At 51.4% G+C, this 16,396-nt stretch overlaps 1 protein-coding gene across 1 annotated transcript in view; it reads left to right on the top strand.

Moving 5' to 3' along the window:
• The first annotated feature begins 1 nt into the window (after nucleotide 1).
• Ptk7 (protein tyrosine kinase 7 (inactive)) overlaps nucleotides 2–16,396 on the top strand; it is a 57,196-nt gene continuing 40,801 nt past the window's right edge. The window contains exon 1 of the mRNA XM_042671982.1: nucleotides 2–181. Coding sequence (XP_042527916.1) covers nucleotides 124–181 — 58 coding nt within the window. The 5' untranslated portion in view covers nucleotides 2–123. The remainder of the gene's footprint in view (nucleotides 182–16,396) is intronic.

Genomic DNA, 16,396 nt, shown 5'->3' with positions numbered 1-16,396 from the left:
TGCTGCAGCGGTGCCCGCGCTCCGGTGCCCGCGCTCCGGTGCGTCGGCCTCCTGGGCCCGCCACGGGGCGCCGTCCGCGCGCCCGCCGTGCGCCCTCCACCCACCTTCCCCGGTCCCAGCGCGATGGGGTCCGCGGGCCGGCTGCCTCTGCTCGGCGTCCTGCTGCTGCCGCTGCTGGGCGGTGAGTCCCGGCGGCCCGGGGTCCCGGGGGCCAGAGGAGCCGGGGAGGTGGGTGGGGCGGGGGGGCGGGACCCCCGTGGTCGGGTTGGGGGCTGGTGGCGGGGGCTGGGAGGCGACCCCAGTGGGAAGGACGCGGCGAGACGAGGGTCGGGAGCCCTCGGGGTCCCTTCTCCCTTCCCGCCCGGGGCGTATGTTCCCAGTCTCCGGAGACTTTCTCCCGGGTTTCCCGGCCTGGGACTTTGCTTCCCAGTTGCCGGCTCCCGGGCCCGGGGTGGGGAGTTTCTTTTCGGGGCGGGGGTCCCCCACCCCCGCGAGAGGTGCGGGGTGCGGGCTGCCTGGGGGAGGGTGCGGGGAGGCGCGGCGACCCCCGCGGGCGCAGCCCAGGTGAGCGCGGCCGGCCCGGCCCGGAGCCCGAGCGACCTGCGGCGCGCAGCGCTCCAGCTTTGTTACCTCCGCCGCTCCCCTCCCGCAAGTTCCGGGGGACGCCGGGACCCCAGATGGCCCTGCCCCAGAGCGCGGAAGGAGGGGAGAATAAAGGGCTGTGCTATCTCCCCCGGCTCCTGGGCCTGAGCCCGCTCCGTGCCAGGGTGGAATCCCGGGAGCGCAGGGTCCTAGGCTGCCTCGGTGACGAATGTGCGAAGGCCTCTGCCAAAATCGGGCATGGCCGGCCTGCCAAGGTGTGGACAGGGTTTGTTCTGTTCCTTCCTGGATTTCCATTCTGTCTGTCCTCTGTGAGGAAAGAAAACTCTCCCTCAGGACAGAAAGGCTTTAAACAAGAGCTCCCTGGCTCAGACTTTTCTTGGAGGGCCTCAGCATTTTGACCAGGGTGTGGATCCCATCTCTAGGGCAAACTGGACCCCCCCCTCCCCCCGCCCCCTGCCCCGTTCCCTCCTGCAGCTTTTATTTCCTGTCTCGATCACACCTGAGTGTCACCATTGAGGTGTTGGAAAAGTGCTCTACAGGAAATCACTTTGCTGCCCAAAAGTAGGTCCTAAAACAGCCTGGTCTAGAAATGATTCCCCCCCCCCCCCCCCCCCCGCCCTCTTTTCCAAACACAAAATCGTGGGTGGTGGTCCTTAAAACAGCTCTGTTTGGGGATCTGCCTAGTTTATCACTTTCCCCCTCCTTTGAAGAGCTGCAGTGGGGAGGGCAATTGCCTTTCCTGTCATCTTCCTGGCCTGCCAACTGTGAGAGGGGGACCGGCTAGTAGGACTAATCCCCCCCCCATTGTAAAAGGAGAGCTAAATGTAACCCAGGAAAAGAACCAGCCTTGGGCGTTATTCATAAACGTTGTTTCTGGAATTGCCCTTGTGTTTCTTCTGATGTGCATGGTGGTTATTGCTCATGGCAGAATCCACATCTGCTCCCAGAGGAAGTATGGAAGTTTTTTTGCACAGCTAGGATGGGGCCCCAGCCATATGGGCAAACAGCCTGAGCTCACAGGCCTCCTGGGTCGCCTGGTTGGGTTTTGGAGTGTGGTTCTACCTGATGTGGCTGCTTTCCCGGCTGTGGGCAGGAGTTCTGAAGTCAAGGGAGATTCTGGTGGAGGCTGTCGTTCAGTGATGCTAAATTCCTTCCATGAGAAGAAGTCTCTGATGTTCATGGAAGTGAATCTGGTGTTGGGTAGTAGTGGGGGGGAGGGGGAGTTAGGGCAGGCTGAGGGCTTGGGACAGGAGGTCTGGCATCTCCTCTGGGGGCTAAGGGGGATGTCTCAGCTCAACAAAGGAACATTTTAATGAGAGCCTTAAATCAGTTCCACCAAATGTGCCTTGGTGTGGAACCTGTCCATGTGCTGTAAACAATTTCAGACAAGGCTGAGGCGCCTCCTGTCTTGCAGTGAAATCCCAAGACTCTGCTACCCAGAGGCATGACTTCAGGGGCAACCATTTTATTTTTCAAGATATTTTATCGTTACTATAAAGCTGATGTACAGAGGAGTTACAGTTACATAAGACAGGTAAAAAGTACATGTCTGTTTGGACAATGCCTTTTCTCAGTTTTTCCCTCCCATCCCCACCTACAAGTTGTATAGTTCATGTTCCACATAGTGTTTAGTGAGTACCATTGCTGCATTCACCCATTAGCCCTCCATTTCTGTGTACCCCCACATTCTCTAATTTTCTTTTTCTTCTTAAAAAATAGATCACAGTACATTTTTTCCCCATCTCATGCTTCACTAACTGATGTTGTAGCAAGATCTCTTAGTTAATAAGACTGGAATTAGGAACCTAGGCTGGTAAGCTTTGTGGATTAGACCATTTTGAAGTTTGGGTAATTATGCTGTAAATGTCTCAGTTACTTTCCAAACTTAGAGATCCCTGGTGTGATAAATGTGGGGGGGAGGATGGGGGAGGGAAGAGAAGGAGGAGGAGGAGGACGAAGAGGAGGAGGAGGAGGAGGAAGAGAGGCCATGGCTTGACTTCTGAGATCTGGGATTTGTAACACTCTGTTGTGGCTAGTATTCTATGCATCCCCGTCCCCATACTTCCCTCCCTGGATTCTTTCCTCCAAGTTCTAGTTTCTTTGGGGGAAATTAAGTCGTCATATTCTGGGATTTGCTGTCCTGCAAATTCCTCAAGCAAATTCTTCTGTAGCCTGTAATTCAGGCCTGGGATTTGCTTTTATCAGTCCTGCCTTTTCTTAGCTGGCAGGAGGGCAAGCAAGTATGAGCTCCCCTTCACTTCCAGAGGGTATGGGCAGACTCCTGGCCTGAGCAACGGGTGGACAGAGCTCAGCTATGGAGTATTTGACCCAAACACAAATTTCTTTCTTTTTTTTTTTTTTCTTTTTGGTCGGTCGTGGGGTTTGAACTCTGGGCCTGGGCGCTGTCCTGAGCTCTTCAGCTCAAGGCCAGCGCTCTACCACTTGAGCTACAGCGCCACTTCCGGTTTTCTGGTGGTTTATTGGAGATAAGAGTCTCATGGTCTCTCCTGCCCGGGCTGGCTTTGAACCGCGATCCTCAGATCTCAGCCTCCTGAGTAGTTAGGATTACAGGCGTGAGCCACCAGCGCCCGGCTCAAACACAAATTTCTTGACTTCTCAAGTTTGCCTCCTTTGTAAAGATGTTTCCTTCTTGGAGTTGTGCTGAGGATAGAGTGGAACGAAGGGTATAAAGGCCCCTTTCTTGGTCTTCCCTCTTCTGTGGTGTGCTCCCAACATACCTTTTCTAGCTTTACAATCATCCCGACCTTCAACATTCCCAATGTCTCCTGGAGCCCTCCATTCCAGCCAACTGGCAGATCTGCCATCTCCTAAGACATAACCTGTTTTTCTTTACTCTGGACTAATCCCCCCATCTTTCTTTGGCCGAACACACCTCTACTTCCTCCCAGAAGCCCTCCCTCTCCTGCTAGAGAGTGGCCACCCATAGAACTTCTCTGGTCTCTGTCATATTAGGACACCTTCCATATTTTCTTCCTGGTGGGGCTTAATTTTACTGAAGACCTCCCCTGTGGAGTGCAGGACAGTACCTTATTTATAGCGGATCCTTATCTAGGTTCATTAAAAATGGGAGTGAACCTTTTTGGTATGAGATAATGAAGGGCAGATTAAACTTCCCTTTTGGATTTTAGGCATTGGGGGGTCTTTTGTGTCCTGCTCAGCTTTTCTGGGGTGGAGTTGCCTGGTGTTCCTCCTGGAAACTGATGAAATGAAGGAATCAGATCCTCCTCCCCTCGTTTCTGGCGGGCTGTCCTTTGTGGTAACTTCTGAATTTTGATGTGGTAGAGTTTCTGGCCCTCTCCTGCAGTTCTGGGCATGAGCAGCCACCTTTGCGTATGAAGCTGGCTTACCTTGAAAGATTGGACTTGAGAAACTGCTGCTGAGGCTCCTTTTGCAGTGAACTGTATAGGGGTCTAGATTTTCCTTAACTTTATTATCAAAATAAGGCTCAAAGTCAAGTGACTTAAGCATTCTCCGAGTCAGAATCACAACCAACCAACTAACCTCCCTCCCTTCCTCCTTTCCTCCCTCCCTCGCTCCCTTCCTTCCTTCCTTCCCCTCCCTCCTCCTTCCTTCCCTCTCTTTTTCTCTTTCTCTCTCTCCCTCTCTTTCTTTCTTTTTTTGAGACAGTGTCTCATGTAGGCCCAGGCTGGCCTCAACCTCCAGATCTTCCCGCCTTAGCCTTCTGAGTGCTGGAATTTCAGGGATGCACCACCATGCCTGACTACAGTCCATATTTTAACAAGACTCCAAAGGTCCCCAAGTCCTGGGCTAGGGCATCCCTGCTTAGAAATAGAAATTCAAGGGTTTTTCCTCTTGCAACTGGGTAAACTAGGGCTGGAGACCTTGCACAATATTTGAAGATTTGCTTTAAATAACTGAGTTCCTGTGAACACTCTTTGGTGTGATGTGTAATATCGCAGCACTTTGGGTTTAATTTGAATTAGATTTTACCGAGACCCTTGCCTACTGAATGTGTGAATCTGGGAGCTTTACAACATTAAATGTGACTCGTAGCTTCTCTTGGAGCCTCTCAGCTTTCCCTGGAGGAACATGCATCTCTATTTCTCTCTCATTTAATTATGTATGAATTTATTTATTTAGCTGCTGGACTTGGGGTTTGAACTTAGGGCCTGAGTATTGTCCCTGGGCTTTTCCACTCAAGGCTAGTGCTCTACCACTTTGAGCCACAGCTCTGCTTTTTGGTGGTTAATTGGAGAGAAGAATCTGATGGGGTTTTACTGCTGGGTTGGTTTCAAACCATGATCCTCAGATCTCAGCCTCTTGAGTAGCTAGGATTACAGATGTGTGCCACCAGTGCCCAGCTTCCTTAAAAAAAAATACATATACATATATATGTGTGTGTGTGTATATACATATGTATATATATTTGTATATATGTATATATACATACACACACACACACACACACACACATATGGGAAGCCATTGGAGACATGGGGTTTATTAGGCAGGAGTTTGGTTGAAGAGTGACTTTTCAGGAACACACTTGGGAGGCCAGCCTTCGCTGGGCTGTTGTTAGTCTGAATCATTTCCTACTGGGAGTTAGGGGCTTGTGTGCCTTTGTGTTTAAGCCAGCGCAGTGTCTGGAGGTCTCATCTGAGGTGGAGGTTGGTTGGTTTAGACCTCTAATGTGTGAGCCAAGAGCAGTTTGGACCCATGGTTTCAGTCTTTGGTGTTTTTCTGATGGAAGAAAGGGTCATGAAGCAGGGTTGGGTGTCCTTGGCCTGGGTCCCTCCACCTCTCTGATCTCCCTAACCTCAGTTGCCTGCCTCTCTGCAGCTGTGCCTGGGCACTGCCCCTGGCTGGAGCCACGTGGTGGGGCCATGGTTGCTGGCTCAGGCCCTCGCTTGCCCTGGAGTTGCTGCCTGTCCCTCTCCACTGCTGCGCTTGGTCTTTTTTTTCTGAGGGTGTGGGGGTTCTGCTTTGTGACTGGGTTGATGTTCTGTCCTGGGGTTCCCTAAGTTCACTGCTGAGTGCACAGGCCCTGCCGAGCCCCCCGGCACTTTGGTGGAGCTGGCAGGGGGAAAGGGGGGGGTGAAGCTTGCCACGGCTAATCAGCGGTTTGAGGAAGCCCTCTGTAGTATGTCACTTTTTCCATCCTCCTTCCTTCTCTGCACTTAGGCCATTTCCCTCCCAGTACTGCTGCATAAACAGCATTGGGGTAGGGAGGATGCTTTGTTGGAAGGACACACACACACACACACACACACATATACACACACAAACACACACACACACACACACACACGCCTTCCCTGCTGTTTGCCTTTGGAGTGCCAAGGCCCTGTCACCCTGTGCAGTTAGGCGAAGCAAACCTTGAGAGAATGCACCAGGGAGTGGGGCGTCACCGCCCAGGTGCCCTGCGCAGCCCACGCTCCCGTCGGAAGCCTAGGCCCTGACACGCAGGCTGTGCCCTCACTGGTTTAAGTGTGTGCATAACTTGTGCAAACTAGGACCCAAGTCACTGCGTAGGAATTCTGAGTCACGTCTTAGGAAGGTGTAGCTAGGTACAGATCGAAGGGCTGGGCGTTTGGCTCAGGTGGTAAAGCACCTGCTTGGCAAGCGTAGGCCTGGGTTCTTACCCTAGTACCACAAAGAAAGCGTGGTGAGGGGTCCAGTGGGAGGGCAGGTAGCGGGAGGCACTGGTTCCAATGGGCCTAACTGTACACCGTGCGATCCTTCCTCTCATTAGGACGGTTGGGGGCAGGGGCTGGAAAGCATGTTTTCTTTTCTTATTCTTTATTAGATTATATTGTATATTTTGAAGAGCTCATCTCAGTCACATAGTTCAAATTTCAAAAGGAAATTGCATTTATGAAGAGCATCCTAGGAGATTCTTCCTTCACATTCAAGTTTGAGAGCCGTCAAGGGAAAGGAAGAGGATTTGCCGGTCTGAAGCGAGGGTGCAGTGCTGAGAAAGAGGGTGCTGTGACTGTCGAGGGCCTTAGAGGAAGGAGTCCATTCAAAGTGTTCCAGTGCCTTCCATTGGCGAAGCCTTCTGAGTCACAGTGGGAGCTAGGCGGGAGACAAGACAGAAATGTGAAGCAGATGAAGTGGAAGGAAAGACGCCATTTGGTTAAAGGCAAAGTAGCGTAGGAGAACATTCCAGAATATATGGGACAGTAAGTCTGAGATATATAGCAGGAACAAACGGGGAACGAGGGGGTCAGAGAGGAGAAAGGAGCACACGCTAAGATGGAGACAGCGGCTGCTTCCTGAGTGCTCTGCAGGCCGGACGGTGGAATCTGCAAAGCTGGGTGGCGACCACCAAGGTCACACAGCATCCGTGTGGGGTAAAATAAGGCAAGAGGCAGCCGTAGCCCTGCCATACGTGTTTTGCCATATTCTAGTCCTGGTGTAATTGCTGTGCAGCCACATGGGTGGTTAATTAGACCTTTCAGAACCTGTTTCGTCTGCTCAGTGCAAATGATCAGATCCTTGCCTGCATCTACCAGGAAGAGTGTGACAGAGGGGCTCCCCAGCTTTGGAGAAGGTGGGGGTGCTAGTCCTGAGGGCTCTTCCTGGACAGTCTCTTCCTCCTGTCTCCAATCAGGCTCAGCATGTCTCTTCAGTCCCTGGCCTCTGGGATGGTTTGCCAGCATTCAGCAGAGTCCCTGCTCCTTGACTGGCAGTGCCAAAGATGATTTTCTCCTTCACATGTACAAGTTTTCTTCTCTGGGGTGTTGGGGACAGAACCCAGGCCTCCTATTGTGCATGGTGCCAGGCAAAGCCTGTACCACCATGCTATACCCCTACCCCACTCCCCAGAAGCACAGATTTGCGAAGTCAGGCTCAGTGTCCCCGCTGCAGCTTAGAAATGTGCAACAGCCACTTTGCATTTCCTGGTGGGGACTCTTCTTCTCCTTCCAGTCCAGTAGCAGATTGTACCGAAGGGGTCAGTGTTGGTTCAGGACCTCCATCTCCTGCTCCAGGGAGGGTATGACTGCTTTCTGCAGTCCAGAGATGCTTCTGGTACCAATTGGAAGGGTCTCTCGTTCCCCGTGGCTCTGTGGGAGTGTGGGTACTGCAGTCACGCCCTGTGGTCAGAGCTGCCTCTCCTCCAGGAGACATGCTATCTGTTTGTTGGGGTGGCGGTGTGAAGGAAGGCTGTTGCTCCACTGTGGGACCGCTGTGCTGGCCTTGCTGCTCACACAGTTCTTTTGTGTATATTAGAAAAGGGACATCTGCTGGGGTTTCTGCTTGGTGGAGTACTTGCACTCCCAGCGCGGCAAAGCAAAGAGAGAGAGAAAAAAAAGAAAAAGGAAAATAGGTTTCACCACTTTTAGTATCTGTAACTCTGTACCAGGGCTCAAGACTTTGGCTAGTGGGAACAAATAGTATTTACACACACACACACACACACACGTGCTCTCCCACTTGAGCCACACACACACACACACACACACACACATACACACACACACACACACACACACACACACACACACACACACACACACACACGTGCTCTCCCACTTGAGCCACAGCACCACTTCTAGTTTTCTGGAGGTTAGTTGGAGATAAGAGTCTCACGGCTGTTCCTGCCTGGGCTGGCTTTTGAACTGTGATCCTCAGATCTCGGCCTCCTGAGTAGTTAGGCATGAACTACTGGGCACCCGGCATCTATGATTTTTTTTTGTGTGTGTGTGCCAGTCCTGGTGCTTGAACTCAAGACTTGGGTGTTGTCCTTCAGCTATTCTGTCCAAGGTCAGCCACAGTTCCACTTCTAGCAAAAAAGAAATTTTGGGGAGGGGAGCAGGATGGCTAATTGGAGATAAGAATCCCATGGACTTTCCTGTCTCAGCTGGCTTTGAACCACAATCCTCAGGTCTCAGCCTCCTGAGTAGCTAGGATTAAAGTCGTGAAGCACCAGCACAGGGCAGTATATAAGTGTAGATGTTAGAGCCGTGCTGAAGGCCCTTTGCTTCTCAGCTGATGGCCGTAGATGATTTTGGTGATCTGTTTTGGGTTCCTGTCCTTGCCTAGAGTATATTTCAGCCCGGTCTCTGCAAGCATCCAGTCTCCTGTGATAAGGGTTTGGAAGGCGCTGAGGCCTCAGGGAAGAGGACACATCTCTGTCTTCATTGTCTTGCTTCCCTGGGGTGATAGTACAGCCTCCTCAGCTCCCTGGGCCTCCTGAGCCTGGGAAGTCCTGGAACATGAGGCCCTGACCTGGGGAACTGGAACCTGCTTCTACAAGTCTAAACTGCTAGGTGTCCTGGGCAAGTCCCATCTTCCATCTCCAGATTTCAGCTGGAGGATGGAAGGCTCTGGAAAGCATGACCCCAGTGGTACCTCTAATCTCTTTCTGCCAAACGTCACAGATTGTCCTCCTCGCCCTCCACTGTGGTGAGAGACTTCCATCTGAGGGCTGCATTTTCTTCTGTGGGCCCCAGTGCCTTTGGACCTGACCAATGGGCAGTGTCGGTGTTGGGATGTAACTTCTGGGTACAAAGGGAAATGCACAGGTTGCAAGTAGGTTTTGGAAAGGCTTAGGAAAGAGTTCTTTATTAGGGGAAAACAAAAAGCTTTTCTCTTAGAGAAAGAGATAGAGATCCCTAGTGTATACCTACTCAGCCTCCTTTTTCTTTTGCACAGAGAGAAAATACTTTTTTTTTTTTGGTCAGTCGTGGGGCTTGAATTCTGGGGCTGGGCACTGCCTCTCAGCTCTTCAGCTCAAGGCTAGTGCTATACCACTTGAGCCACAGCGCCACTTCCGGCTTTTTTTGCTTATGTTGTGCTAAGGAACCGAACCCAGGGCCTCATGCATGCAAGGAAAGCGCTCTACCACTGAGCCACCTTCCCAGCCCAAAGAGAGAAAAGACTTAAAGACAGCCTTGAAGCTGGGCCTGGATGGCTCACACATGTAATATTAGATACTCAGGATCATGATTTGAAGCCAACTCAGGCCAGGTAGCTCATGAGACTCTTATCTCTAATTAACCACCAAAAAGCCAGAAGTGGAGCTGTGGCTCCAGTGGTAGAGCACCAGCTCCTTGAATGAAAAAGCTAAGGGAGAGTGCCGAGGCTCTGAGGTCAAGCCCTAGAACTGGCACTCATGGGTGCGTACACGCATTCACCCCCCCCATCCACACCCACACACAAAGAAAGAAAAGAAAGAGGGGCTTGAAGCTGGGAAGAAGGGCTGGATATGCTTTGGAGAAGAGCCTTCCCTACAATAACCCACAACAGCACCCTGCTTGGTAATTTACAGAATGTTCCCACCCATGCTGACATTGGGCTGTATCAACAAGGGTCAGAGAGGCAGGACAGACGGTGGGTGTTTTGGTTTTGCGAGGGGTTTATTTGGTTAGGTAAACTGAGGCACAAAAGAATGGGGTACTCAACACTATAGATAGGTGGTAGAGCTGAGATCAGAGTGTCTTCCTCGGCCAGGTCCCCTACCTACAGCCTGTTCTGGTCACCATGGCTTTGGAGGAGAGTACAAACTTTTTTTTTTTTCCTGGTCATGGGGCCTGAACTCTGGGCCTGGGCGCTGTCCCTCAGCTCTTCAGCTCAAGGCCAGTGCTCTACCACTTGAGCCACAGCACCACTTCCAGCTTTTTCTGCTTATGTGGTGCTAAGGAATCGAACCCAGGGCCTCATGCATGCAAGGCAAGCGCTCTACCACTGAGCTACCTTCCCAGCCCAGAGAGTACAAACTTTTGAGAGAATGTTTTGAGGGACCAGACCACACTCTGGGTGGGTTCAGGATCAGTCCTGCTAGAGTGAGAGGGTGGGAAGATCTTTGTGTTTTCTAGGCCAGGAGTGTGTCAGTTTATACATTCAGCTCTCTTTTGAGCTCCTGCATCTCAGATTGCTACCCATCTTCCTTTTTTGGTCACAAAGCTGCAGAGTTCGGTTTTTCAGAGGTCCATTCAGAGATTTGTACTCGTCTTTCTTGTTGTTGTTGGTCATGGGACTTGAACTTGGCCTGGGCACTCTGTACTTGAGCTTTTCTGCTCAGGGCTAGCACTCTCACTTTGAGCCAAGTTCTACTTCCAGTTTCCTGGTGGTTAATTGGAGATAAGTATCTCACAGACTTTCCCGTCCAGGTTGGCTTTGAACCATGATCTTCAGATCTCAGCTTCCAGAGTAGCTATTATTAGGATTATTGGCGTGAGCCACCAGTGCCTGGCTTTGTACCTGTCTCAAAAGTTTTTAAGAGTTATGACCAGGCTGGGTAGTAGGCATGGTGGTGCAGGTCTCTAATCCCAGCCTTGGGAGGTAGAAGCAGGAGGATGAAGTTTGAGGCCAGATGGTGGGGATTACCAAGTGACGTACAGATCAGCCTGGTCTATGTCATGAGACGACCATCTTGGTCAGACTATGTAGTCTAGAGGTCTGGAACACTGACTGAATCCCCGGTTTGAACTTCTCTCCTTAGTCTCCTCAGCCTCGTGCCTGTAGAAGGTTGGACTACAGGCCCTGGCTTGTAGGTGCGCTGCCACATTCCGTGCCACATTGCTACCTGTTACAGGTGTGTACACTGGGCTGTACTGTGCTGGGACCACGTAGGTGGTAACGGAGTCATTCTTGCAGTGGGTTTAGTGCTGCAGGGCTGGCACCTAGAGCAGAGATGATGACTTAGGAGTCAAGGTTTTTTTTTTGTCAGTCGTGGGGCCTGAACTCTGGGCCTGGGCGCTGTCCCTCAGCTCTTCAGCTCAAGGCTAGCGCTCTACCACTTGAGCCACAGCGCCACTTCCGACTTTATTCTTTTTGCTTATGTACTGCTGAGGAATGGAACCCAGGGCCTCATGCATGCAACGCAAGCGCTCTACCACTGAGCCACCTTCCCAGCCTCGGAGTCAAGGTTTTAAATGCATGTTCTGAAGAGATTGGACTAAGGCCTCTGACGTTCTGGAAGATACAGGTTTTATTGGGCTAGGTCTGTCTCCCCTGGGCTGAGCCGTGGACTGGAAAGGGCTCTGCTGAGTTCTTTCTTCTGCCTCTGGGGGTCTCATTTTCTAGTGCAAATGTGACTGAGTTTCTCTAGGAACCATAGTGTCTTCTCTGTCTTGTTCTTGCAGGATGCAAAGCAGGGACTCTGGTGATCTGATTCCATTGTAGCTGTCTAGTGTCAAAAACAAAGCAGAGCTGTTTCCCAGAGCAGGAGGAGGGAGAAGACGAGGAAGGAGAGGAGGAGGAGGGAGAAGGCTCCTTCCGACCAACAGGTCCCTAAAGAAGGTGATGGACGAGGATGGCATTTGGAAGCCAGAGTTCATTCCCAGCCACCTGAAAAACAAAGCATGGCACATACAAAGAGAACCTTGTCTTGCAGTCCTGGGGTTTGGGGGTGGGGGCGGCGGCCGGGAGACAACAAAATGGTGCTGGTGTTGTAGTCCCAGCTAAAAAGACCAACCTATTTTTTTTTTTAACCAGTTTGGTTTATTTGGAGATTACACCAGTGGTTAAGCCAATCAGGTTTTGGGGTCTGTGATCTGAGCTCCTCCCCCACACCAGGGGGCAGCAGGAGCAGGGGGAGGGTGCTGTCTGGGACAGGTCTGGGGGGGTCTGGAGAGGATGCTTCCCCCCCCACTGTCTCTGCCTCCCCCACTTGAAAATTCCTTCTTAAAACAATGCTTTTATTTAGAAAACACACGCCCACTTTTAGGAGAGCTGGATTTCTGTCCTGCCATGGAGAATTTGCCCCCTTTGTTGCTGCTTGAGAGCCGGGGTGCTGTCAGCTGCTTCCTTAACCTTCTTTACCTTTGTCTCCAAGCCCTTTGAAGATGGTCCTGCCTAGGCCGCCATGCCGCCACGCCGCCCGGCTCTGGCTCCAGGCAGCAGTTTTAGGCGAGTCTCTACTTGGGCCTTCCCATGAAACTCCCCTTTCCCACCCTCCGCAGCTGCGGCGGCCGGTGACCCAGAAGGGGTAAGAGAGTGTGGGCGCAAGGGGCACCCCTCTCCACCCTTCCCGGATCAAAGGAGCCTTCTCGGGAAGCTGGGAACTACCTCTCCCAAATAACCCCACCAGTGAGTAAACAGCCCCGGCCCCTGGAAGCTTTTGAAGCCGGTGCTGCAGGCCACGAGGAATGCAGAACATTTTGTTTTAGGGGTGGACTTGGGTTTCCACTGCCTTCGGTATTTGCAAATTTGAAACAAATGCCCTCATTTATCAGCCAGCAGGCTGGGCAGTAAACGGGGGCTGTTTCAGGGCGTTTATGGCTGTCACAGGTATTTGTGGAGAGAGAGACCCCAGCAGGTCTGGGGGCAAGATAGAGGGTTTATGGTTAGGTGGGTTGTACAAAGGTTCCAGCCAGGTCTGGGGTGGAGGGTTGCTGTTAGGTGGGCTTTGTTATAAAAAGCCTTGTAGTCCCCTGCTCCCCGCCCCCCAAGTGTGTCCTCTGCAGACAAAGGAGTTTGGGAGGGTGTTTATCCCCCTCCCCTTGGTGGGGGGGGGGGGGAGGATGCTAAGGGCCGGTCCCCACTTGGCTGCCAAAGGATCAGGTTTCCAATGAACCTTTCCTTCTCCCACTCTGAGGACTTGAAAGGCTTGTTAAATGTGCTTTAAATGTAGCAAGTTGGTGGAGAGGTCCCCTCCCCTCACTCTATGCCAGTTTTACAGGAGAGGAGCTAGGGAAACCTGTTTTCCTTTTGTTGTTTCTAGAAGTCGGATCTGTAAAGTATGACCCAAGAAAAGACCCTGGTTTGGTGCTGTTTGCCTTTAGAGGGGCAGTTTAAAGCGGAATCTGTCCAAACCCACTCCCCCCACCTTGCTCCAAGAAAATTCAGAAATCCATTGAGGAACTCATTTTTGATATCACAACATGGTTGACAGTTCACTTCTCTGAACCTTAATTTCCTCTGTGTGTGTGTGTGTGTGTGTGTGTGTGTGTGTGTGTGTGTGTGTGCATTCGCATGCATGTGCCAGTCCTGGGGCTTGAACTCAGGGCCTGGGCACTATCCCTGAGGTCTTTTGCTCAAGGCTAGTGCTCTAGCACTTTGAGCCATAGTCCACTTCCAGTTTTCTAGTGGTTTATTGGAGATAAGAGTCTCAGACTTCCTGCCCAGTCTGGCTTTGAACTATGATCCTCAGACCTCAGCCTCCTGAGTAGCTAGGATTACAGGTATGAGTTACCAATGAATGCCCAAACTTTCAGTAGAAGCTGCTTTCCATGTAGACTGGCACATGAATGACATGATGCTTATGGGAATCCGTGTGTGTGTGTGTGTGTGTGTGTGTGTGTGTGTGTGTGTTACTTTTAAATCCTCAGAAATTAAGAACTATCCAGCAAAGGAGCTAGTATGGTAGCAAGCTGTGTTGTCATGGAAAGAAGGAAATGACTGTTTACAGTCTCCATTTAAAGAAGGCTGGGCTATTCCTGGGGGAGACTATAGACATTCACTCCAGGAATTGATGTTTGCTCTTTGAATCAGGACTGAGCAAGATGAGAGTAAGACTTCGATGTTGAGGACTCCAAAGAGGCCGGCAGTAAATGTCAGAAGCTCAGGAGGATAGATACATGAACGGGGCAACCTGGAGACCTACAGGAGACATGGGGTATTTCCTCCCCTAGACAGCACACTCGTGTGGGGTTGATTCTAACTGTGGAGACAGCCAGGGCCAGTCATTCTGGTCCCTGCTACCCCAGGGTCACGGAAGGCCGCCTTTACCTCTTGAAGATTCAAGTAGTCCAAAGTCCTGGGAATTAAACAACTCTGTGTGTGTGTGTGTGTGTGTTGTCATTGGGAGCAAATAATCCAGGGCTTTGTACATGTGAGGCAAACACTCTACCCTCAGCACTATTGAGACTTTATTTATTTTGTGCTAGTACTATGCTTGAATTCAGAGCCTTATGTTCTCATTTGGTTTTTCTACTCAAGGGTGGCACTTTACCAGTTGATCCACACCACCACTTCTTTTTTTGTTGTTGATGAGTTGGAGGTAAGAGTCTCTCTAGTTTGTCTGCTGGAGCCTCCTAGGAGCCAGGTGCTGGTGGCTCATGCCTGTAATCCTGGCTACTTGGGAGGCTGAGCTCTAAGGACCACGGTTCAAAGCCAGCCCAGACAGAAAAATCTGTAAGACTTTCTTATCTCCAATGAACCACCAGAAAACTGGACATGCTGTGGCTCCAAGTGGCAAAGTGCTAGCCTTGAGCAAAAGAGCTCAGGGACAGCGTCCAGGCTCTGAGTTCAAGCCCCAGGACCCACAAAAAAGAAAAAAGAAAAAAAAATCTCAGCCTCCTGAATTGCTAGGATTATAGGTATGAGCTACCAGCTCATGAGCTACCCAGCTACAATCACTAGCTAAAAACAAAACCATTTCCACTTGAAGTTGGTTGAGTCTATGAGGTGGAACCTTATAGATAAAATCCTGTCTGGAGCTCAGGACACCAGGCAAATAGCTGTGGGTGTTCAGTTGTCCTGAGTTTTAGGCTCATGCCACCTGATTGCGCATCCATGTCTTTTATCCATGGCTAGGAAAACCTGGGAGAACTTGCAGGGACCTCTGCAGGTTTCCTGCCTGTGACTGGCATCATGGGTGAAGACAGTTGGCAGCCGGATTAACAGCAGCCTGTTCTGGGCCCAGGCCGCCCCTCAGCCCCAGAGAAAGAGGTGTTGATCAGCCTGACAGGGCAACATGTCCCCCCTGAGTCCCCAGGTTGGAAATAAATTAGTTAAAAGTTGCTCTTAGACTAGCCTGACAAATTGCTTTCAGTTTTTGTTGCCAAAAGAGAACTTTGAAAACCGGGTGTAAATTGGGTTATTTACACTGTGATGTTGGTCCTTCCTTGAGGCTGGTGAAGGAGGGTCAGCGTCCAAGTGAGCTTTTCAGGTTCTCTGTTGCTGAGTTCTCCGGGCACCTGGCCTCAGGTGGGGCTGCTGTGGGGGTGGGCCTGTCTCCAGAAGTGCCCTTGAGTGCAGGATGTGTGGTGGCTGGGCTGGCCTTTGAGGTGCCTGGGACCAGCCCCTTTCTTAGATCAAAGAAATACCTTTTGTTTTTCTGCTCACACTTTTCTCTCTGCCCTGGAGCTAGAGTCATAAAGGGGGTTGAGATGTGAGGGTCTGCACCTGGTCCTTGGGAGTGGGAGTGGAGTGGGGGGGGATAGGGGCCCGTGGGGGGGGTCTTCCTCAGGCTGGGTACTTCCTGTTTTCTCCTCCTCCTGCCCTGGATGTACTGGGGGCTGCCTGGGCTAGCCTGGGCACCTGAGGTTGTAATGAGCTGCCCACCTACTCTGTAGGGTACTGTCTGAACCGGGTTTTAAGCCGGTGAAACTAGCCCCACAAAGGCGGATTTCACTCCAGGCTAAGTGTTTTGTTGCTGAATCATTTGCATTCATTAAAAGTAGTGAGGGGTGAGCAGATATTTAAGGCAACAAGACTGGTTTGCTGGCGCCCCTGCCTTGGAACCTCATTCAGAATTCTTGGGGGCAGGGGGAGAGGATGGGCGCCTCTCACTCCAGCTTACTTAACTTCTGACTGCCTTGGGCATAGGCCAGCTACTAAAATATGAAAAATGTTTGTCCAGCAGCCCCCGGAGCTTGGCCAGACTGCCCTAGCCAAAGAAAATACATACTTACAATTCATTATTTAGCCTCCTCCTGGGCTTGCTTGGGATCTCGCTGGTGGGGAGGGGGAGGGAGATGAGGAGGTGGGCGGGGAGGGGGGAGGCTCCTATGTCTTTTGAGGGGAAGTAAAGCCCTAGAGCAAGTGTCTTTACACTGCCCCCTCTAGTGTATTCCTTCAATTCCCTGCTGGGTAGACATTAGATTGTATTGGAAGCTTTCCTATTTTCAACATGGTCACC

This window comes from Dipodomys spectabilis, unplaced genomic scaffold (genome assembly GCF_019054845.1).
Source record: "Dipodomys spectabilis isolate Male_0828 unplaced genomic scaffold, ASM1905484v1 ptg000669l, whole genome shotgun sequence".
Classification (NCBI taxonomy): Eukaryota; Metazoa; Chordata; class Mammalia; order Rodentia; family Heteromyidae; genus Dipodomys; species Dipodomys spectabilis.
This window is presented reverse-complemented; position numbering and strand designations above follow the sequence as displayed.